At 40.8% G+C, this 24,789-nt stretch overlaps 1 protein-coding gene across 1 annotated transcript in view; it reads right to left on the reverse strand.

The window, feature by feature from the left end:
* The window catches only part of KIF6 (kinesin family member 6), a 287,759-nt gene that overhangs the window by 15,447 nt on the left and 247,523 nt on the right, over nucleotides 1-24,789 (reverse strand). The window contains exons 17-19 of the mRNA XM_074949116.1: nucleotides 3,743-3,827; nucleotides 2,812-2,947; nucleotides 702-796 (exon numbers count right to left, since the gene is read on the reverse strand). Of these exons, the coding sequence (XP_074805217.1) occupies nucleotides 702-796; nucleotides 2,812-2,947; nucleotides 3,743-3,827 (316 nt within the window). The remainder of the gene's footprint in view (nucleotides 1-701; nucleotides 797-2,811; nucleotides 2,948-3,742; nucleotides 3,828-24,789) is intronic.

The raw sequence follows: 24,789 nt of genomic DNA on the forward strand, positions 1-24,789 counted from the left end.
ATTTGGGTGGTTCCAAAGCTAAGTACATTGTTGACGTACAGTATCTTTATAAACCAGGGAATAAGGCCATCTCTAGCAGGGGATGAGAGAAGGGGCTCAACGCCACTAGAAATAGGTTAATCTTTTCCATCGGTTTAATCTTGGAACATGAAAACTGGTAAACTCATGTGTGAACTAAGCCTCTCTCTACATATGTGCAATGACATCACTCCACAAAATGGATGGATATGAGAGATTTACCTTCTCAGCCTAAAATTGTAGGCTGTGAAATCAGAAGTGACAAATGACAGGATGGAGAAGATGGCTGCCTTTTCTAGATACAGGGAATGCTTCCCTATTCTGAGATATCAGATTTGCTATCAAAATCAAGTGAAGAACAATAACTTTAGCAACAGAAGATTTTTCACAGTAAAACAAGGTTTCACACTACAACTAGCCACCCTAAATACTACTGCAAATAATAAGTGAAAGATAAAAATATTTCTTTTGTATCTATTTGTCCATCAGTCCATTTCATGCCCAGCTCTGTGGTACCTCAGCAATACATCATTACCCAGGTGCAACACAATTTTTACTAAGCTGTTTTCCACAGAAAATGTTTGCAACCTACAGAAGAGCTGAGAGGCAATAAGCTCCAATTAATGCTGTTATCAGCTGCATAGATGGTGGCTGAGTAAGGGGAAGAAAAACATTCAGCTTACCTGTTAGTATACAGATGTTGCTGGGATTCAAGAGACTGGGGGGAAGCCCTCAAGGCACTTGCTGAATTGCTCACTGGTAGTTTCTCTTGCTGGTCCTAGAGAAATAGAAATGTGCAGGGTAGAATTTTTAAAAGCATTCAACATCTGCCTAATTTTGCTCCCATGAAAGTCAATGGGAGTTTTATTATTGACTGCAATGGTAACAGAGTTAGGCCAATCCTCAGTGCCTTTGAGAATCACAGCCAAAGCCTTGTATCCAAACAATGCTTTCCAGTTTAGCTGCATCCTCCTGCTGATCTTATCGTTGTCACAAGAACTCCTGTAGGCATTCCGAGAAAGTGTTTAGGAGTAGTTTAAGAATTTTCTAGCTCAAATTTCAGGTTTTCAAAATGTTTCAGCAGCTGACTTGAGTTACTTAGGGTGTTTAGATCTATAGATAGGTCAAGGTTCAAGGTATCAAAGTAATTATTTAGTCCTGATTTCTAAAGCTTCCATTGATGAGTCATGAGAGGCTGATTTTGGGCCTCTCCTGTGGACAGACACAGAAGACATCTTCCAATAGGTACAAGGATTATACTTCACAGCTCTCTGAAAGGCTGTGTTTGCAGATAGCAAGGCCATTAATCTCCTCCCCATTGCCACCCACACAGTTATAATGTTTTGACTTGACATGTGTTTTGCTACCAAAGCTTGCATTTAAACTAGTTAAGTTGCCTGATGCCATATCAAGATAACAAGTTCATGGAAGTTAACTGTACGTTCAATACATTTCTTTATAATGTTTTTATAAAACTACAGTTTAGTTATTAATATAGATTTTTTTGGAACAAAAAGGAATATTGGCTGAACATGTTAAATTTTTATTTACTTATAATTTTTTACTCAAGGAGTATATATGGTCTTCCACATGGTCACATAATACTTGGATTCCACATTCTTTTTAATTTAGGCTCACATGTTATCATTGTTATAATTAGTTACAACATGCAGACATGATCTCAAATGTTTGGGGATGATCTTCTACTAGCAGACATAATGGGGCTCCCTTTCAACATGTTATTGTCACCACCATCTATATCTTAGCGAAATCCTGCCAGGAAAGACTTTTAGAGAAGTGACAATGAGAAAGCCTATGAGAATGATATCTTTTGTGATGTTTTTTGCCTTTGTGATATCTCTTGTGATTGTGAAGCCCTGTATCTTAGCTTGTTTCACTGTGGTACAAACTTTTTAACATATTATTTTAAAATAAACCTATTTAGTGTGTTATAACTACAATTATTAAGTTGGGGACTCTGCTTCTGTGGATTTCCTAAAGTTGGCTACAGTATCAGTTGTGGAAGTTGGCTGGAGAGCCAGGAGATGTGCTGGCATTCTGAGCTGAGAATAGGTGAACCACAAGGGAGCTTAGAAATTCTGTAGGGCTACAGGGGTCATCAAAACCAGGGGAAGTTGGAAATCAGTTGCCTGTGTTGGCTTTCATGGATGTGCTACTGGTGGTGGCTGCCATCTTCCAAACCCCATGTAAATTGTAAAGCAGCACGGTTTTTGTGAGCAATAAGAGATAAGCTGGCCCTAAGTCTCCCCTGGTCACTTTACATTCTTTAAAAATTCATTGGAATCGAATGGATCATTCCAATGTATTCAGTATCCTCGTGAACAACTTCCTGAGCAGGCCTTTCCTCATCTCAGAACAGGCGGGTGCAATTGATGTCACCAAGATCTTTCAATTCCATTTGGAATTCCTCAGACAAGTGTTTCTGAAGTAAAACATTTAAAAAAAAGTTAAAAGATATTGAAAACATGATTAACATGTATTGTTTCTGAGTTAGGTTTTATGTGAAAATGACTTCTTTGGAAGATGTTTAAGAGGGTGCCAAACTAGGGCACACAATGGGGGAAAAAGGGCTTGATAGTCCTTTCACGTGCACTAGTTTTACACTAGTGTAACTCTATCGAGTTCTGATTTACACTAGAGTCAGAGTGAGGAAAATCAGGACCAAAGTTTCAGCCATAATAGTCCCCTTCCCATCTAATCAGTGGTTTCTTTAGGCAACAAGTGCAGATTTAATTTTATATTTGCATAGCGTTGAAGGAGACATTCCGATACCTGCAGATTCGATGCCTCCTCAGACCACCAGACTTCAAAGTCTTTTTGCAGTTTCACTTTGGCTTTTTCCATAAGAAGCTGCAAGTGTTCAATCTCTATCTTCAACCCTTTCAAGCGATTGAACATTGTTTTATAACTGCAGTGAGAAAGGAGAAGAGGATTTGTTCAGAACAGAGAAGTTTTGTCTTTGGCTCTGGGAAAACATGCTGACAGATCATTAATGTAGTTTTATGCTACCCATGGCAGTTACCAACCCTGAACTTCAAAACAATGTCTCAAAGCCAGGGATGGGGGAGCATCTCATATTTTATTAGAGCTTCTATGGGCAGCAGATACAAAAACCCGACACTAGCAAATCATTTATTGCTCCTGAAATGGCCATGGGAGCAAATAACAGATGGATAAGTATGTTGTCTTGGTAGCACTCCCAGCCCCTGCCAGCTTAGGACCAAAGAGCAGATTTCTAATTCTGATCCCAATGAATAAATTGCTAACTCTGATCCTCAGTACTGTAACATATTGCACTATGTTTAGACTGCCAGACCAGGCTTACAGATTTCCCATTGATGTCCTATTGTGACATCTGGATATGTACAGTGTGTCCCAATAAGACTTCAGTACTCACCGCTAACCTCTGCTTTGCTTTGACATTATTACAAATATGCCATCTTTCCGGTTCACTATTAACTTTCCACTTTCAGTCTAAAATGTCAGCTAGTTTCCTGTAAAATATATTTTACAGGAAACTAGCTGACATTTTAGACTGAAAGTGGAAAGTTAATAGTGAACCGGAAAGATGGCATATTTGTAATAATGTCAAAGCAAAGCAGAGGTTAGCGGTGAGTACTGAAGTCTTATTGGGACACACTGTACATATCCAGATGTCATTTTAATTTGATATTTGAAGTATGTGATGAGGCAGAAACTACACCTTTTTTTCTCTTCTTCAATTTGTGCTCGAAGCTTCTCTTCCCCGGGATCAGATTCATGTAGATCTTCAGAAGGACTGGCCACACCTACAAGTAGAGGTTATCAGGGGTTAGCAACGATCATACGGAGCAGGGATGACAGAGAAATGCATTTTAATTAGAATAAGAACAGCTTGAAAGGTGCTAAGTAGTACTATGGGGTAGGGCATTAGTCTTTCCCCTCTGGGGATCTGGGTTCCAAATCCTAACTTAGGCCTTGTTCTGATTTTCCTCACATGAGTGTAACTCCAGTGACTTCAGTGGAGTTAAACGAATGCAAGATCAGAAGCTGGCCCTTACTGTGAATTACACATAAAAATTAGCTTGGCTATCTCTGCATAGTCACCTGTAGATGTTTGTCTACATCTTAAAACTAACTCAAAGTTGATACAACTGGCTGTCTCTGCTAACAGAGGTGAGGACTGAAATAGCAGAGGTGCTGCAAGTCAGGATGGAGGTCCAACAGCAGAGGTGGAGGAGCCTGGGACTGGAATAGCAAAAAGGAGTATTGAGGTACAAACTGTGGGGAAGATTAACTTTGATACGCACTAAATTCAACTACTGAATATAAACAAGGGGAACTGCTTGAAAGTTGATGTGCTGCAAGAGGTTGGAGGAGGCAAAAAGAAATGTGAGGGGAAATACTGCCATAGAATAGAGTCTAAAATGCATGGAAAGCAACTTAGGATCTTTTTATTCTTCACTTAACTTTGTTAACCTGATCCTTGCTGCTAGACAGTATGTTTGCGCTTCAGCAGCAGTTTTCTCAACATTTGCTGAAAGTCAGGAGGTAGAAGATACATTAGGTCAGACTGGAGGCCCAAGCTCCTGGATGGTTTCTACATCACAATGCCAGAATGTGTCTGATCAGTGTGATGCTGGCAGACTAGATGCCAGCTCGTGCCAAGGCCCTAGGTCTCAACTGAACACCGACAAATACAAGCTGGAACCAGTCTAGCTCACCTGGATGTTAATACTATTAAAATAGGTATTAGAATTATAAGAATGTGTTTAGCGTTTAAAGTTTATGAAATGGTTGTAAGTTGCTGCATGCAAATATCTGTATCACATGTTATAAGGTAATATTTAAGTGTTTGCTTTGTAACTGGAAATCACCAGACAGGAGAGGTATTAATGAGTGTGAAATACTAGTTTCCAACAGTAGGTGCAACTCTTGCCTGACAAAGGAGTCCTATCAACACCGGATGAACTATTGTGGAAGATCAGGGGACTCAGGACTTCGTTGATTGCTCCTCTCCTCCCCATGAAGAGGAAATGTGCAAGTTAATTTGTCCCAACAGCAGAATTTGCAACTTGAAGCAGAAGGGGGGAAGGAATAAAAAGCCCTAAAAAGGAGGAACTGTATCTCTTTGCTGCTTGGACTTTTGGGGGGCAAGATTCCTAGGCATAAGCAAGGGATTCCTCAGTGGACATATAGAGCTGGCTTATTATAGAAGCTTCTATTACTTTTTGGAACTTAAGATGAGAATTCATTTGTGTGTATATTTACTTGCTTTAATCTTGTAAATAACTCTCTTATTTCCATTTCCTCTCTTATTTCCTTTTCCTAGTTAATAAATCTTTAGATAGTTTATTTTAGGATTGATTACAAGTGTTGTCTTTGGTGTGAGATCTAAGGTGCAATTGACCTGGGGTAAGTGACTGGTCCTTTGGGACTGGGAGTAACCTGAATATTGCTGTGATCTTTGATGTACGGGACCATCTATCAGAAAGGTAAGCTTACCTGGGCAGTAAGATAGATCAGAGTTCCCAAGGGAACTGTCTGTGACTCCATGTTAAGGCTGTTATAGTGCTTGAGGAGTTTACACTAGATAATTGGTTGGTGAAATCTAAGTATAGAACTCACAACCAATTTGGGGTTTGTGCCCTGCTTCTTAACAGTCTGCCCTGAGTTTGGTATTCATGCTCTTGAGTCATTGCAGGACAGGTTGACAATCAGAATGGGCCTTAGAACTGAACTTCCACACACTACAATATTTTCTTGTTCTGGGAAACAGCCTTCCCAACAAGGATTAAAGTAACTGGGCTCAGTTCAGCAATGAAAGGAAATGTCCAGTTACCTACTAATAAAGCACAACAATTACAAAATCACTTTCTATTTCTAGGGAGTGTCTTAAGGTTCCCAAAAAAACAAGTTTTGCCTTTGTAACTAAAGAAAAATTCAAGGAACAAAAGATTTGCTGTACAATACACTTTGGTTTCCATCTCAATTATTATTTCAGCCAAGAAAATAAATTATATGTCAACCTTTCATTAGGCCTAAGGAGTGTACCCTAGCTTCAAGGAATGGAATTCTGGCTGGAACACGAGGGTAGTAATGATCTCTCTTTGCCTGCCAGTGCTCCAGCTAAAACCATTAATCTTTTGTTGTTACACCCTCTAGATTAATCAAAAATGAGATTGAAAAATATTTAATTTCACCAAAAGTACGTAAGGTCAAGTGTGTTAATACAGACTAAAAGCGAACAAAAACTGCACACACAACTTCCATTCCATATAAGCAGACTATAAGAGCAGCGTAGGGCTTAGTGGGGCAGTCTGTGGTGGAATGGGTGCTCTAAACACATTAAGAAATGAAACCCTTTTGGATGTTAAAGCAAACAACATATGAGTCAAAAGAAGTGTCGGATTCATGGCAGAAGAGGTATCAAAATTAGTGGTGTTATATGAATACACTACAATAAAACACAATAGATAATGACAAAGCTTTAGTGATCTTGGGTGAAGTCCTGGCCCCACTGAAGTAAATAGTAAAACACCCATTGGTTTCAGTGGGATCAGGATTGCACCCCTAGTCTCCTCCCTTATCCATCCATATCTCCAATGGGAATTATGCCAAAATACTGTAGGGAGAACAAATCTAGTGGGTCAGATTGCTTCATTAAGGTACAGGTATACATTGGAGAAAATGCAGCAAAGGACTCCTGATGCTCTTGAGGTGCAGGGTGAGTGTTCCCTGTGCACCCCTTCTCTTCCCTTAGGAATTTGTAGCATTCAATCAACTCCATTGTCAGCAGTTCTGCTGGTCATGGTTCAGTGAATCAAAGAATTCATGGGGAAACTGATAATACTTACCTACCTCTGTGAAGCATTGTGATAAGCAGGGATGAAAAGCACTATTTTCAGTAAGTGATACATACTGTTATCATCAGTGTTACCATGGCAGACTTTATAGTCAACTGACTTGAAAAATTCTGGCTTATTTTTGTCCACAATCAAACTGAAGATCAATTTTGTAAAGAAACTCTCTGTGACTTTGAACTTTAATCTCTCTAGGGAGCCCATATATTACTGGCCCTGAATTTGTTCTAGGAGTCAAACATTCTAGAGATTTATTGCCCTAGTACCTCAATTAACATTACGTCCTGCCCTTCAGCTGTACCTTTGCAGTCAAAGCTTTTCATTTCAGCATCAGACAATCTTGTGTTTAACTACTTAAATTTATAGTCACTTAAAATAATCACAGTTAGAGCTGACTTCAGTGTCCAATTAATCTTTATATTGCTTTTATTTATCAGTTCTGCTACTCTTGGCAAACTCAGTCCTGAGGTTGTTGTGCTATTAAGCTGGAGCCTACAATGCTGTTTGGGTTGGTTTAAAAAGAGTCCCCCTTTCTTTTTGTTTGTAGGGGGAGTGGAGTTACTCAGGCTTTCTCCTTATTTTTTGATTCCTCCCCTAGGCCAGTTCAACCTGTCTCGTTTGATTGAGAAGTGGATGTGACTTTCTCCAGGACGGCATTATGGACACATTTTATATAAAAATAGAGATGGACAAGAACTGCGAAATGCAGATCTAGATTCAAACTTTCCCAAAGGTTGAAGTATTTGGATTGGGGGTTTTGAATCAATCGTACCGCTAATTATTTTCTAATATGGTGTTTAAAACATTTTACCAGGTGGTAAGTTCTATGCATTAAAATAAAACAATCGTCTCATCTTCAAACTTTGAAAACATTAAATTTATGGGTTTTTTTTTAAAAAAGCCACATCCATTATGTTGTTTCTTATTTTGAATTTTAGCACAGATGCCAGTAAGGCCGTCCATCATTGTGTTGCTTTGCTCTGTATGATTTTATCATTGGCCTCACACGCTTGTGTAACTTGTGTCCAGTAGCATGATACCTGGAATACATGGTCTAGCTTCGGTATCTCTGTTAGGAGTTCTTCTGGTTAAATACAGATTTCTATTTTTGTTTTCCACTCATTGAAGACTCTTGTTTGAAACATGTCATCATATTGGTTTGCTCCTCAAAATACCTGGCACATGGAACAAAAAGTGTTTCCAATTCAGCTGTACTCAAGCCACAGGAATTTCTGAAACCAATGTGACTAAAACTTTGCCAATGGTTTCCAAATGTACAAGTAGTAAATACTGAAAAATGCAGGTGAATAGGTCCAAATTTAATGTGTTCCACACATGCCAATCTATCTAGGGGAATAATATAACACCTGAGACGTGGTCAGAAAACACTCACTGATCTAGAAAGTCGACTAAGTTTATTAACTGAATTTTGCCACTAGATTACATAAGGTTTTTGTCATCAGTTATCTTGCCCATTTTATTACCCAGAGCCACACTTGACAGTTGAATGATGGTATTATTCTCTTTCTAGATCCATTAAATGGGCACATGGCGTATCATCCATCCATTTTAAGGTTCCTATACTGCCCTTCACAATAACATCTAAGCACGTCCATGAAAAAGTCTCGTTGAAAAGTTTGGAATAAACATTTTCAATACAAAAATAAAATGATAGAAATTACTTTTGAGCCTTCTCATTTGCTTGTTAGAAGAGTGAGATGTTTGAACTGCATTGTCATCAGGATGCAAATGACAGCTGGATCCAAATGGTTCAGTGTTTTTTTCCCCCCAGTGCCTGGTCAAGATAGGAGCTTGGATGACAGGAAGGTAACAGAAATTTAGTCAGGGTGAGACAGAGGTGATGTTGATGGGCTGGTTGGAAACATTCAGAAAAAAAGGCCACGATATCTGCTTCCTCTTTTGATGGGATATGCCTGCTTGTCTCTGTGGTCTTCTTGGATGCCCAGCTGGACGAGGCAGCAGTAATTAGTAAAGGTTTTTCCATGTATGTCTGGATAGCACATTGTAACCTTTCCTCTTCGATGCAATCTATAAAGCCCTATATGGTTGGATCCTGACTACCATAGAGGCCACCTCTCTCCATGTGCACCTTCTGGACAGTTGAGACAGCAGGGGCACTCTCACCAACAGCTCCTAGAACTTAACGTCTTGAGGCTTGATGTAGGGTGTTCTCAGTGGAAGATGGAGTGTTTGGTTCTGGAATCTGCTTCCATCCATAATCTGGCAAAGTGTGAGGTTATCCTGCTGAGCGAGGAGAAGATTTCCCATGCTGTGAAAGTTTTTGAGATTTCAAAAAAATCCCTTTCTGCACCAGGATGAACCTGAGTCCTGCTGAAGTTTTTTGACAGGAGGGAGAGGGCAAAGGGAGAGAACATGGGATCATAGAACAGCCAATAATTCAGAGGTTAGAGTACTCTGCTGGGCTGTAGGTGACTCATATTAGAATTCTTGCTCAGTCTGATTTAGAACAGTGACCTAAAGCTGGGAAATACGAGGACTTGGTTCAAATGCCTGATTTGGAGTTGGGTCTCCCCCATTACAGGTGAATACCCTAGCCACTGGGCTATTGAGTTTTTTGCAATCTCTCTTGTCGGTGCTGTTCCACTTTGTATAAATAAGTAAATATTGAGTGTATGAAAGATTGACTTTATGGCATAGTAGTTATAGCACTCAGCTAGGATGTGGGAGTTGCAGGTTCAAGTAACCTCTTCTCACAGAAACAATTATTTATACAAACAGCATCATCTCTGACAGGGGAGACTGAGACAGACACATGCCAGAGTAACCAATAAACTGGTCAATTAAAGTGAAATCAAGATTAGGCTCCCTTCACTGATATGTAGGTCAAACCCAGATAGCTGTGCTCAATGGCAAGGGTATAGGATTAAGCTGGAGTGGTGTCTCCCAAAGCAGGAAAGTGAGACTTATTACATTTGGGGGAATAACTGTCAATTGGGCTTGTTTGAGTTAGGGAATCTACATTATAGATGAACTTTATAGCCAGCCCTGGGGAGTCCTTATTTGGGCAGTCGGCTGTTGCAGCTCTTCAATGGCTACCTAAGGGTGGCTGAGACGGCTGAACAATATTGTCTCATGCTGGAACTGTAGAGATCTGGCAGGGTGTTTGGTGGTGAGGGTGGGGGTCCCTTGATGTCTGTGGTAGTAGGCAAGGGGAGACAAGAAAGGAAAGGATTGAAAGTAAAGCATAATCCAAAATCAAGATCATTTAATCTCAGTTCCATTGGTTTCACACTTAATTAGCTATCAGAAGATTGGGATACCAGTGAACAAGTTTTTGGGCCTGCACTTCATGCTGATCAATGCAAAGTTAGTGATTAATAAAGCATCAACTGTCTATAATTGGCAAGACATGTGCTGGCCAAGTTTTGGTGCAGCTGACTTTAGCCATATGCTCAGTTCAGTATGAACCAAAAGGAAATAGGTGAGGATGTCTGGCCATGCTGTTTGTATCCAGCCTGTAATGCAGATCTTCCATCCCAAAACTAGACTAAATACAGTGGGTGAAATTCAGGCCCTAATGAAGTCAATGGCCATTGACTTCAATGGGGCCAGGAATTCACTCAGTGTGCTGATCTTGTCTGAAAGTCCTGGGATGAAGTTAAGACAGGACTGGTGTTAGTACTGCAACTGTTCTGTAGCACTGCAAAGTCACTGCATGAGGTATCAAGATTCCTTCTAGGAGGAACCAAAGCTGAGAGTACTCAGTGACTTTAACATCTATGTTGATGACAATTCTTTTGGTGCAGGATTTCACAATTACCATGATGTCCACTGGTTGCTACCTCAATTCATATAGCTGGCCAGATTTTTTATCTGTGTTTGGGTTGGGACAGGAGGTGGGCTAATAGCGCTTCTGCCCAGGTCATGCCTAGTATATGAGGTTGGGATACATGTCTCCTGATGGGATGAGAGACCTGTTTGATTTCTGTCCTCAGAGATTAATGGAACCCGAGCATTTCTGCAGGATTAGGAGGGACAGTATTGTTTCTTCAACAGACTACTCAATCAAGGGAGTGGTAGGACTTTATTTTTCTGTCCTCAACCATCAATGAAGTGGCCCATATCAGTGAAGTGATATTTACTTTCCCAGCTTCATCCTGACAGGTCATCATGGTTTACGGATTATCTGAGACAAGTGAAGGGGGAAGGAAGACAGTTAGAGTCCTGGCAGTATAAATCCCGCACTGATTCTTACCAAATGCATCCTAAAGATTTCTTCAAATGTCATGTGGTGGCTGTGTGGGTGGCAAAGAAAAGTTCACTTTCACTCTAACAGAATCTTTAAGTCTGGATCAGCAGATTTATTTCAAATTAATCCAACCTGTCTTCATTTGATGGCTGATTAGAGACTCGTTCCTCTTGTAGAGGACATTCAACATCATTATGTAGATAGGATGAAGTAGGTTTGGACTGAGCTGTCTGCATCCATAGGTGAACAGCAATATCTTAAGGAGACAAATGCCAGGTCTTCTCTGCTTGACTTTAGGTCAATACTGGTGAAAACATTCTCAGTATACCCGGTTACTTCAGATCACCTTGATTCTTGCCACTCTGAGTATGACCCTGGGTCCTGCAGAGAGCTGCAGAGAAAGCTTTTGTAGATGCCTTCCTCCCTGTGCTGGATAAAGACCATGTATCCCTGTTGATATTGTTAGCTTTATCAGTTGTCTTCAATACCATTGATTATGAGGTGGAGTTAGTTCATCTGCTAATGTGAACACAAACAAATGGTGCAGTCTTTTGGTGGCTTTGCTCTTATCTCTTGGGGAGATTCCAGAGGGTACTTTGGGGCAATTGTTCTTCTGCTCTGAGGTGCTTTCAAGAGGTGTTCTGCAGGGATCCAAATTGTCCGCTCTCTCATTTAATGTGTATATGGGATCTTTAAATTGGATGGTGAGGAAGAATAGGCCATGATGTTTTCAGTAAGCCAACGAAACCCACATCTATTTCTCTCCCTTATATGATCCAGCCAGTACTATCAAATGTTTAACCCCGTGTTTGGGTGAGACTGGGGAATGGATGACACCTTGGTGGCTGAATTTCAATCTCGGTAATATGAAAATCTTCGTAGGTTGGGAAAAGTAACTGGAAGATGTGGTGAGGTTTTATCTGCCCCTTTAACTGAGTTAATGCAGACATTTTTAGCCTTTTTTCACTAGCTCTTACAATCTGGGAGTGTTGTTGGTCCTACAGCTGCTGTTGGATGATGCTATAACAGCAGTGTTGAGGAAGACTCCAATTCCCCTACCACTCTGAAAGTTCACTGCTTATGCTGAGCTCTCCCCAGAAAAGAAATGTCCAAAAGGGATGACAACCTTGTCCGATCCAAAATTGCTCCCTCTGAACAAATTTTTGTTTATGCGCAGTTATTTTAAGAACACATTTATCTGTTACTATAATAATTTTGTAACTTCACCAGAAGCCTTGGAAAGTGCAATCAACAGTTCTTTTAGTTCAGACAAACTCATTTTACATCATTTCGTTGACTAGCATTGATAAGTTGTACAGATTTTGACTAAGAAAATCAGGAATGCAAGTTATTTGACTGTTTGCATTAATACAACTACAGCTGTAAATAAAACTGGTCAATCTCTCAATTATCCAGTATGTTCAAATTAATGGTGATATGCTTAGAGGTATACACGTAGAAAAGACAGTGAGACACTGGCCAAATTGCTGCTTTCTTGCCTCCATGAAAATGCTCTGGATGTCAGTAAAATTAGTGAAGTTCTGGAGCAGCCTTCAAAGGGGAGTTGTGGGGGCAAAAAACCTAACTGGTTTCAAGACTGAGCTTGATAAGTTTATGGAGGGGGTAGTATGATGAGATTTCCTACAATGGCATGTGGCCTGTCAGCGACTGCCAGTACCAAAAATCCCCAACAGCTGGAGAAGGGACACTAGATGGGGAGGGCTCTGAATTACTACAAAGAATTCTTTCCCAGGTATCTGCCTGGTGGGTCTTGCCCTCATGCTCAAGGTCTAACTGATCACCATATTTGGGGTCGGGAAGGAATTTCCCCCCTGGCCAGATTGACAGAGACCCTGTGTTATTTTTTGCCTTCCTCTGCAGCATGGGACATGGGTCACTTGCAGGTTTAAAGTACTATAAATGGTGGGTTCTCTGTACCTTGAAGTCTTTAAACCATGATTAGAGGACTTCAGTAACTCAGCCAGAGGTTAGGGGTCTATTTCAGGAGTGGGTGGGTGAGGTTTGAGATGATCACAATGGTCCCTTTGACCTTAAAGTCTATGAGTCTAAATTAGAGGCCAGGGTTAGGATGGGTGCAATATCAGTGCAAATAATCATATAAATGCACAAGATAGTTTATTTTGTGCTCTATACTAAATGTATGGTGAAGTTAGTTGAAAGAATATTAAATAAAACACCCATGCTTGCAGCTTTTTTGGTATTATGAGTCAACTGCACGCATTTTTAGAGGGTTCATATGCAACTTCCATAAGGTCTTTCGGGCCATGCAAAAGGAGTTGCATCAAGAGCTGAATACTTCCAAATTTGAAAATCATTTAAGTAACAGAAGTGCATTTTTGGAGTCAGATCATGCCTAAGCAGCATCAGCCAAAACTGCTGGCTGGGGCTGTCAGCTGTAATGTATTAATGGAGAGTCCTCCATCTGCAAAAGAGAAGTAAAGAAGATGGTGGGAGGGGAATGTGACGTTGCACTCTATATGATTTTATAAAAATATGCTAATGAGTGTGAATATAATGTAACTAGAGTATGCTTCATGCAAAAGGTCTCTTGTAAGGTATCATTACAAACCTTATAATCTACTGAGTGTGGTCATGCTATTTGTATAAATGTACCACTCTTGTATCTGAAACTAGAAATATGAAATATAACTCTGAGGGCCTATTGTAATTATGCAAAGTGTGGGCCATTAATGGTGGTTTGGAATCTTTATGGCTCCCATCAACTAGGACAATTGACTGTAGATGGCTATGTTTACTTGTAAGTCTTCCTGTATACCTGTGTGCTGGTAAGTGGGTAATGAAGTTTTACAGTGACATGTGATCATGTCAGCTGAACTGGAATCCATCTTTAACTTGGTGCTTTTCCATTTAGAAGGAGGGGTGGGAACCCAGAGAGAGACAAAAGATTCCTGCCTTGTGCAAAAGGTACATAAGGGGGTGGAAACGAACAAAGGGGGCTGCAGTCATGAGAAATCCCCTAGCTACCATCTGAGCTGGAACAAGGGCTGTACCAGGGGAAAGGGTTGTGCCCAGACTAGGAAGGTGTCCAGTCTGTGATAGAAGCTTACTGAAACATCTGAGGGTGAGATTTCATCTGTAATCACTTTCTTACTGGATTAGGTTTAGACTTGCGTGTTTTATTTTATTTTGCTTGGTAATTCACTTTTTTCTGTCTGTTATTACTTGGAACCACTTAAATCCTACTTTTTGTATTTAATAAAATCACCTTTTACTTATTAATTAACCCAGCATATGTATTAATACCTGGGGTGGGGGGAGAGGGGCAAATAGCTGTGCATATCTCTCTATCAGTGTTATAGTGGGCGAACAATTCTGAATTTACCCTCTATAAGCTTTAAAAAACAGTAAAACGGATTTATTTGGGATTTGGACCCCATTGGAACTGGGCATCTGGGTGTTGGAGACAGGAACACTTCTTAAGCTGTTTTCAGTTAAGCCTGCAGCTTTTGAGGGACATGGTTCAGACCTCGGGCTGTGGTTGTAGCAGGCAAGCGTGTCTGGCACAACCAGGCAGGGTTCTGAAGTCCCAAGCTGCCAGGGAAAATGGGCTCAGGGGTAGTTACAGCACATCACTTGGCAGTCCCAAGGGGGTTTCTGTGATCCAACCCATCACAGGGGAAGATTGACAAAAGTATTGTTAGTATTGCAGCATCCTTGAGGAAGTCAATAGATTTTGAATTTGGGGCTGCACTGTGTGTGACATCCAAATCTGCTCAGTGAAGAGCAGATGGCTTCCAGACACTTGAAGAATAAGAAAAATGAGACAACGAATGTGGCAACAGCATCGGCAGCAACAGACGCTTTGCTGGAAGGGATCCGAACAAAGTGTTGGGAAGACAATTTTATAGCTTCTTTCCAAAAGGTCTGAAAACTATCAAATTCAGTTGAGGTTGACTATATGGAACCACATTGTTTCTAGACATGGAATCACACTGAGCTAACAAGACAATACAAACTGGGAAACATCCTGCGGAAATAACCTTTGACTATTCTTCTCTCAGACTGACAATAAGCACACTCTCACATTGTCAATGACTGACAATTCTATTTACTATGACAACAGGCACTTTGGAAAAGCAGATGATCAGATAATCAGACATTTCCAGTTGCTCTAATGCAATGTTTTTCAATCTTTAGAAAGCTAAACCTTCTTTAGAGGAATGAAACCGACTGCATATCCCTGGCAATCAGCCACATTTTGTTAAAGGCCTACACATCTTAATTTATACACCTTCTGTGTGTCTTGGTTAATCCTTCAGGGTGCCTACTTCAAGAAACATTGGTGTAGATCTTAAAATAACAGAATCTCAGAAATGTAGGACTGAAAGGTAGGTCATTTAGGTCCAGACCCCCGTACTGAGTCAGGACAAAGTATTATCTAGATCATCTCTGACAGGTGTTTGTCTAAGTGGTTCTTAAAAACCTCCAATGATGGAGATTCCACAACCTCCCTAAATAATTTGTTCCAGTGCTTAGCTACCATTAAAGTCAGGACATTTTTTTTTTTAATGTGTAGCCTAAATCTCCCTTGCTGCAAGTTAAGCTCATTACTACTTGTCTTGTTCTCAGTGGATAAGGAAAACAATTTATCACCATCCTCTTTATAACAATCTTTTACGCACTTGAAGGTTGTTATCAGATCTTCTCTTCTCCAGACTAAACAAATCCAATTTTTTCACCCTTTTCTCATAGGTGATATTTTCTAGACCTTTAATCATGTTTGTTGCTCTCCTCTGGACTTTCTCGAATTTGGCCACATCTTTCCTGAAGTCTGGTGCCCAGATCTGGACACAGTACTCCAGTTGAGGCCTTATCAGTGCCAATTAGAGGAAACAAATTACTTTTCGTGTCTTGGTTATAACTTTCCTGCTAATACATCTCAGAACAAGGTTTGGTATTTTTGCAACAGTATTACATTGAAGACTCATATTTAGTTTGTGATCCACTATAACCTCCAGATCCTTTGCTGCAGTATTCCTTCCTAGGCAGTTATTTCCCATTTTTTTGTTCAACTGATTATTGCTTTCTAAGTGTAGTATTTTGTATTTGCCCTTACTGAATTTCATCCTATTTATTTCAGACCATTTCTCCAGTTTGTCAAGATTGTTTTGAATTCTTATCCTGTCCTCCAATGTGCTTGTAATCCCTCCCAGTTTGGTATCATCTGCAAACTTTATAAGTGTACTCTCTATGCCATTATCCAAATAATTTATGAAGACATTGAATAGAACTGGACCCAGGACAGATCCTTGTTGGACCTCACTCAATATGCCCTTCCAGTTTGACTGTGAATCATTGTTAACTCTTCTCTAAATACAATTTTCCAACCAGTTATGCACCTGTAGGATGGGGAAATTTTTGATAGCCCAGAATGCAGTAACATGCCTAGACCATTGCCAGCAGCAGGAATACCAACTGTTATGCTTAGTGCTCAAAGCAGCTAAAAGGAGGCCTTTCTGAAACCTTAGCACAACTAACAGACCAGGAGGGGAGCGGGGAAGTGAGTGACCACAAGTAGTAAACATGACCCTGTGCCCTCCTGATTTGAGCTTTTTGCCAAAGCATGCGGTTTTGCAAGATGGAAAGTCTGGCAATAGTTAATTATTACTATGTGAAATACAGCTGGTTAACTGATGGAAAATTCCCTGCCTAACAGGCTGGAAAACTCCACACTTAACTTCTGCCCGGTAGTTTTTTTGATGAACAAGCTATGTAATACTAACACATTGCGTATAAAAAGAGGAAAAAACCTGAGCTCAGTGGACACTTGAACGCCTTCAAGTTCCACTGCAGATGGAAGACTGACTGGACATCTACAGAAATCCACTTAAGACCTCCTTAAGACCTTGGGTAAATACTAATCTGGGGTTCATTTGGGGTGCTCTACTAACCTGTTGCGGACGTGTGTACGTGCTGGAGACTAAATAAAGTAGAAGCTTTGAGTGAAAGCACTTTTGTTTGCCTGCTTGCAACAACTATCTATTGGTCAGACTGGTTGTGTCCCCATTGATTTATTTCCTGCCACCGCCTTGGAAAGAGCAAATTTACCAAGAGCTTTGAGTTCAGCAAAACCCCTACAAACAGACCCACTTTATGCTATGTTCATCTTGGCTATATTTCCCTTGGTTGCTTATAAAAAGGTCGTGTGAGACAGTATCAAAAGCTTTACTAAAGTCAAGATATATCACATCTACTTCTTCCCTCATCCACAAATTCTTGACAAATCTGTGTTGACTGTTACTTATCACTTTATTATCTTCTAGGTGCTTACAAATTGATTTGTTTGATAATTTGCTCCATTGTCTTTCTGGGGATGGAAGTTAAGCTGACTGGGTTGACTGACTATAATTCCCTGGGTTGTCTTTATTCCCCTTTTTACAGATAGGTATTATATATGCCCTTTTCCAGTGCTCTGGGATCTCTTTCATCCCCCATGAATTCTCAAAGATAATCACTAATGGCTAGGGCCCTACTAAATTCAGTCCATTTTGGTCAATTTCATGATCATAGGATTTTAAAATTAGTCAATTTCATGGGCAGATGTTTACACCTGAAATTTCAGGTGTTTTAACAGTGGGGGTCCTGACCCAAAAGGGGATCCTGGGGGGTTGCAAAGCTTTTGTGTGTGTGGGGGGTGGTCATGGGATTATTATCCTTACTTCTGTGCTAGGCTGGGCTTTGAAGGCAGCAGCCACGGAGCTTGCTGCAGCCCTGGGAGGTAGCCGGAGGTGGGTTTGATCTCTCCCTCCCCCACGAGAGCGACTGTGCAGGGGAAGGGTTGTTCCTTCCCCAGCCCCGCCCGGACTAGTAGTTGGAGCCTGGTGCATGCCCAGCCTGCCCCTCCAATAGCTAGATTTCATGGAGGGAGATCTAATTTCACGGGCTGTGAAACACGGTCTGTGTTTTTTCACAGCCATGAACATGGTAGGGCCCTAGCCCTACTAATGGCTCAGAGATCTCTTCAGCCAGTTCCTTACGTATTCCAGGATGTATTTCATTAGGCCCAACTGACCTGAAGACATCTAACTCGTCTAAGTAATTCGTAACTTGTTCTTTCCCTATTTTAGCCTCAGATCCTATCCCACTTATACTGATGTTCACGATGTTAATCGTCCAATCACTGCTAACCTTTTTGGTGAAAACTGAAACAAAGAAGGCATTTAGCACTTCAGCCATTGCTGCATTTTCTGTTATTGTCTTTCTCTCCTCACTGAGTAATGGGCCTACTCTGTCCTTGGTCTTCTGCTTGCTTCTAATGTATTTGAAAAATGTTTTTTTGTTACCCTTTATGTCCCTAGGTAGTTTGATCTTGTTTTGTGCCTTGACCTTTCTAATTTTGTCCCTATATGCTTTTGTTTATTTTATATTCATCCTTCAGAATTTGACCTAGTTTCCATTTTTTGTATGATTTTTTTGAGCTTCAGGTCTTTGAAGATCTCCTGGTTAAGCCAGGATGGCCTCTTACCATACTTACTATCTTTCCTGTGCATTGGGATAGTTTGCTTTTGTACCCTTAATAATGTCTCTTCCTATCAACTCTCTCTTGAACTCTTTTTTCCCTTAGACTTGCTTCCCATGGATCTTACCTACTAATCTCTGAGTTTGCTAACATCTGTCTTCTTGAAGTCCATTGTCTTTATTCTGCTGTTTTCCCTCCTATCATTCCTTACAATCATGAACTCTACCATTTCATGATCACTTTCACCCAAGCTGCCCTCCCCCTTCAAATTCTCAACCAGTTCCTATGTCAGAATCAAATCTAAAACAACCTGTCCACCAATCACACTTTCTACCTTCTGTAATAAAAAGTTGACTCCAATGCATTCCATGAACTTGTTGGACAATCTGTGCCCTGTTGTATTACTTTCCCAATAGATATCTGAGTAGTTGAAGTCCCTCATCACCACCAAGTCCTGCAATACTTCCTCTCTTTAACTTACGTGCTTTGAAGATGTGGTTAACAACATGTAAAGTACCACCCTGGGAACCTGCGTTAGCACCCATTGCAGTGAAGGGGGTAGTTCATACCTTTTGATTCAGGCTTTCTGCTGACTCAGGGAAACACTGAGTCACATTTGGGTCATGTTCTGAAGGTTTTCTTCACAACCATAGCAAGTAAAGACGTGAAGCTGAGACTCTAGAGAACAACTGAGAGTTTTGTCTGTCCAAAGTGGAATAAGGGCAATTAAAGTGATGGAAGGTGTCATAAAAATAAAGGGAAGGGTAACCACCTTTCTGTATACAGTGCTATAAAATCCCTCCTGGCCAGAGGCAAAACCCTTTCACCTGTCAAGGGTTAAGAAGCTAAGATAACCTCACTGCACCTGACCAAAATGACCAATGAGGAGACAAGATACTTTCAAATCGTGAGGGGGCGGGAACAAAGGGTTCGTCTGTCTTTGTGATGCTTTTGCCAGGAACACATCAGGAATGCAGTCTCACAAACTCTGTTAAGTTAGTAAGTAATCTAACTAGAAATGTGTTAGATTTCCTTTTGTTTAACGGCTGGTAAAATACGCTGTGCTGAATGGAATGTATATTCCTGTTTTTGTGTCTTTTTGTAACTTAAGGTTTTGCCTAGAGGGATTCTCTATGTTTTGAATCTGATTACCCTGTAAGGTATTTACCAGCCTGATTTTACAGAGGTGATTCTTTTATCTTTTCTTTCATTAAAATTCTTCTTTTAAGAACCTGATTGCTTTTTCATTGCTCTTAAGATCCAAGGGTTTGGGTCTGTGTTCACCTGTACAAATTGGTGAGGATTTTTATCAAGCCTTCCCCAGGAAAGGGGGTGTAGGGCTTGGGGGGATATTTTGGGGGAAGATGTCTCCAAGTGGGCTCTTTCCCTGTTCTTTGTTAAAACGCTTGGTGGTGGCAGCATAGGGTTCAAGGACAAGGCAAAGTTTGTACCTTGGGGAAGTTTTTAACCTAAGCTGGTAAGAATAAGCTTAGGGGGTCTTTCATGCAGGTCCCCACATCTGTACTCTAGAGTTCAGAGTGGGGAAGGAACCTTGACAGAAGGAGAAGGGAGCTGTTGGCTTTTTATGCCCCAAAACAATCGAGATACATTTTCTGTTATGTTATGGACCCTTTGCACAGCTTTGTGCACGCAAAGGGTCTGTACAGTCAACTTAACCATCTACCTGGTACACCGGCTCTGATGGGGAATCATCTCCTTAGACCATGTCCCCTACTGATCAGAACACTGGCTAGCTCTGCTACCTAGTGGTCAAGTCCGGGGTTGGCTGCAGCACCTAGTCTATCAAGACCAGGGTGGTTAGCAGTAGCGCCTTGTGGTGCAAGACCAGGGGTTTGGTGGTAGGAGAACCTAGGCCCTCCTGTTGTTCTGGGATCCAACTCAGGGTCCTGGGGCAGGCAGTTCTGATGTGCAACCTGGGCTAGGGTATTATCCAGCCTATTCCCCGGGTTACTTCCTACTGCATCCCAGCCTCTCCAGAGGCATGGTGAAGGCCTGGCTTACAGCCCAGAAAGCATCCCCCACGGAAGGGGGTCAGGAGATTCCTTTTCCCACTCACAAGCAGCTACTCCACTATCTCTTCTGCGGGGGGTTGCAGCTCTGAGTTGAGGTTGGCTTCAGGGCTGTGTGGGGCTCCTGCTGGATTCCTGCAGGAGTACCAATGCAGGTCTGCTCCTTCACACTGAACACCCTGACTGAGATGTGTTGTGCCCTTTAAACTCCATCTCCACTGACAGCACACGCAGCAGACGAGCTTGGGTGGAACCTCCTGTGACCAGAGTTGCTCCTTAACCCCCTGTTTCCCAGCATGGGGTTCATATGCCCATCACATTGGCATAGGGGAAATCCTTCAATGGTATAGGGCCAGCAGAGCAGCTGTGCACACCCACCACTTATGGCCTCTAGTGAAGAGGGTGAAGTCTAGGGAGAATGGGATATAGCTGGAGCACCCCTGTACTTCAGCTATTCCTTGCTACTTTTACAGCTCATCAGGGCTACGGGCAGAGGCTACTCTGATTTAAACTGGGGCCAATGCAGACCTGCCCAGCCCCAGAATCAGTGAGCTGCTAAGATGCCAACAAGCCACTTTTATTTCCACTCTGCAGCTCAAACCCTGCACAGCTTGACTGGACTTAAGAATCAGGGCCTCTAACTCCAGAATCTACCAATGCTATTACCAGTCATCCCGGGGAGTCACTGAATAATGAAGTAGTCCACACTGAACGTCCTATTTCTGTACTATTTCAAAAGAAATGTCTATTTCAAGAAAGCTTGTGGAGACTGCAGGCCACTACAAAGACAGTGAAATGCTGCTGGATGCCAGCACAGTTGAGCTGCACAAAAATAGGCAGTTGTGATATCAAGATGTTTAACAGGCAACAGCTCAGAGTTTTAACTATAAGCCATTCTGAATTGAAACACTAAGTAGTTTGTGGATCCAACAGGGTGGGTCTGTTACAATGTGCAACTTTACAATTGTCTAATATTCAGAGGCCAAATTCTGGTCTCTCTTACACTAGTGCAAACCTGGAGTAACTCCACTGACTTCAGTGTATGTTAGGTACTACAGTGATGACAGAAGTATAAAACACAAACACACAGTATCTGCAGAGGAAATGTGTGTGTGTGTGTGTGTGTGTTAAAAATTCACCTTCCATGAATATTTCTAATATCTGTTCAAAAGTTGCTGTTTCTGCAAACATTCCTGCCAGTAAACTAATTTGCTACAACAGCCAAGGAAAACGAATGCCAAAGGAACGTGAACACAGCCAACATAAATTCCATTTTTTTATCCAAGCGAATATTCATGGAATGTTTTCTGAGGTGTTCGCCCAGCTTTACTATTGATATCCTTGTGCTAGGATTAGTGGAAAATGGATGCTTTTAAACAAACATAACCTGATCCACCTCCTTTCAATCTTAGAATTCCAAAACCAGCCCTCAAGGCTAAGCATTACCAATTGTTTTCCATGGAACTAATAGAAACCCTGGAGAAATGAAATCTAGCCATAAGAGAAGTGGCCTTAACGCCACTAGAGGTCACTCTAAGAATTAAGTCAGTACACTGCATGCTGCTAGTAGTAACTGTGAACTCTTACAGAAATAGATTGTTGTTGCTTCAGCTTTCAAACACAAATATCCAGAGGAACAGAACATACTGTAATATTGTAGCATAATCAAAATTGTGCAATATTAAGAGAAATTGCTCTTCTGTACCATTTCCATTCATGCCATCATCCCTAGGACACTCGGTAGCATTACACACTGACTGAGCAGACTGCTTCTGTTTTGCTTAAAAATCATTGAACTTTAAAGACTGAAAAACTCAGTTATGTGTAAATATATGCACACACACATCCAAATATATAGGAGGTACCAAATTACAAGGCCTTCTTCTGACACCTAGCTGTACAGGGCAGACTTTTTTTTGGTTATCTCCTGACACTGAGGAGAAAATAATACTTAAACTTTTGGACTGTTTAGGAGACAATAGTTGGATTGTTCCTGTAGGAGCCTTTAAATAGTTTATTCATAAGACATTGACTTTCAGAGCCAGAAATGATTATGTTAAATCAGCTCATTTTTATTTCAATTAAAGCTGTTATCCTCTATGGACTGCCTTGGATCTGTGTGGGAAAACTCAGACTACCACTTTTCTCAGCTCTTGCCATTTTGTGATTGAAAACACTTGTGTGTCATTCTGTCGTGGCATTAGTACAGATAGAGAACTTGTTTCTTCACATGAACAATTTAAAATGTTTTCTCAGTTATGAAAAATAAGGCGATGGAAGAAACCGAGTTCAGGTTAGATTGGGGGAATAAGCATGAGGTAAACCAGTGTTTCCCAAAGTGTGGAGTGTCCTTTCGCCACAGGAGTATGGGAAGAACTAGTTGAGAGAGTCATGGACAGACCTTTCAACTGTTCTCCAGAGTATTTAAAAACCAAGGCTATCTCTAGTTGCTATGACTGCAGAGAAAACTTCAAAACATCATCTAAGTATAACTGAAGCAGCAACCTCTGCCTGAGTATGCAGAGACCTTGAAACAATAGCTCTGAGGTGTGAACTGTCCTATTCATGTCAATGGATGCTAATTACAGCTGGGAGTATAACTCGTATGGTTCACGGGTAATTCCTAAAACAAAGCAAGCAAGCGAACAAACAAAAACTAAACAATATGACCACAACAACCAACCAACCACAAACACACAACCCAAAAAACCAAAACCAATCTTTTTTAAAATAAATTGGCAAATCAAAAAGGTGGAAAATAAAGGTGGGGGTCAAATTAAATGTTTTGTTTACATTTTGACCTTTTAAAAATGTTTTTCGTTGTTTCATAAATAAAATTAAAGGAAATTTTGAAACAAAAAATAACGTTGAACCTAAAAAATGTAATAATATTTTGTTTAAAAATGTCATAATGAAACATCTGGAATTTTTAAAGTCATTTTTGAACAAAACAATTTGGTAAAATCAACACAAATTTGCAAAATGTTTCTGGGTTGCAAAATCTGCATTTTTCACAAAAAAAAAAAAAAAGCTTTATGTGAAAAACGTCACCCAGGTCTAGTGCTAAAATCAGATGTCAATGATAGTACTTTAAATGTCAGCACTGTATATTATTTCACTGTCCATCAAAACATTTAAGAAAGGACAAGCAGCTTCATAATATGCCTTAAGCATTACATGGTAGGACAAAAACAGGGGTGCAATTGGTTTCATTTTCTTAAAGGGGTGTTCAGTTTTCAAAAGTCCAGGAAAAATGATGTAAGCAAAGTTACAGAGCGTTATGGCAAATGCCACATACTCCAACCTGCATGATCATGTCCCATCTTCATCAAATGCAGGAGTAAACTGCACTAAATACTCCTGCTAACAGCCTATGCCAGAGCTGAGAGCTCTGAATCAAACATAGGAGATGGCAGTTGACATCTGGTTGTGGGGACCCAAGGAGATCAACAGACAATGGGAAATTAGTTAACCATCTCTGACTCCCCCAGCCGTTTCACATAGGGTGGGGAGTGGGGTTCTTTAAAAAAAAAGTTTTGCTCAGCTGCTCAATGGGATTGGAGCGTGCCTCCTTCAAGACTAGAGCATGAACACCAAGTTTCTCATCAAACCTAGTTTCGACAGCTAAGTTATAAATCCTGGGAAAACAGAGTTTTGTGATGAGAACGCTCACAAAACAAGACACTCTTTGACTCTGAAATTGAAGATAGATTCCTCCCTGATAGCCAAATATGCCACCCTTACTCAAATTAAATTGGTTTCAGAGTAGCAGCCGTGTTAGTCTGTATCCGCAAAAAGAAAGGGAGGACTTGTGGCACCTTAGAGACTAACAAATTTATTTGAGCATAAGCTTTCATGAGCTACAGCTCACTAAAGCTTATGCTCAAATAAATTTGTTAGTCTCTAAGGTGCCACAAGTCCTCAAATTAAATTGTACCTTCCTCTGCAAGCAGCCCTACTGAAAACAATGGTATCACTCACAGAGATATATACTACATAATGACCATAAAGGTGGTGGAATTGGGCCCTAAATGAGTATCCCTGGAAGCAGCAGCATTTCTCATCCACTGACTAGTGTTGCTATTTCCTAATATGTTCAGCGGGCTCTTACCGAAACAGGTAGCTCAGTGATAGAAGGGATTTAAA

Source organism: Natator depressus, chromosome 3 (assembly GCF_965152275.1).
Source record: "Natator depressus isolate rNatDep1 chromosome 3, rNatDep2.hap1, whole genome shotgun sequence".
NCBI lineage: Eukaryota > Metazoa > Chordata > Testudines > Cheloniidae > Natator > Natator depressus.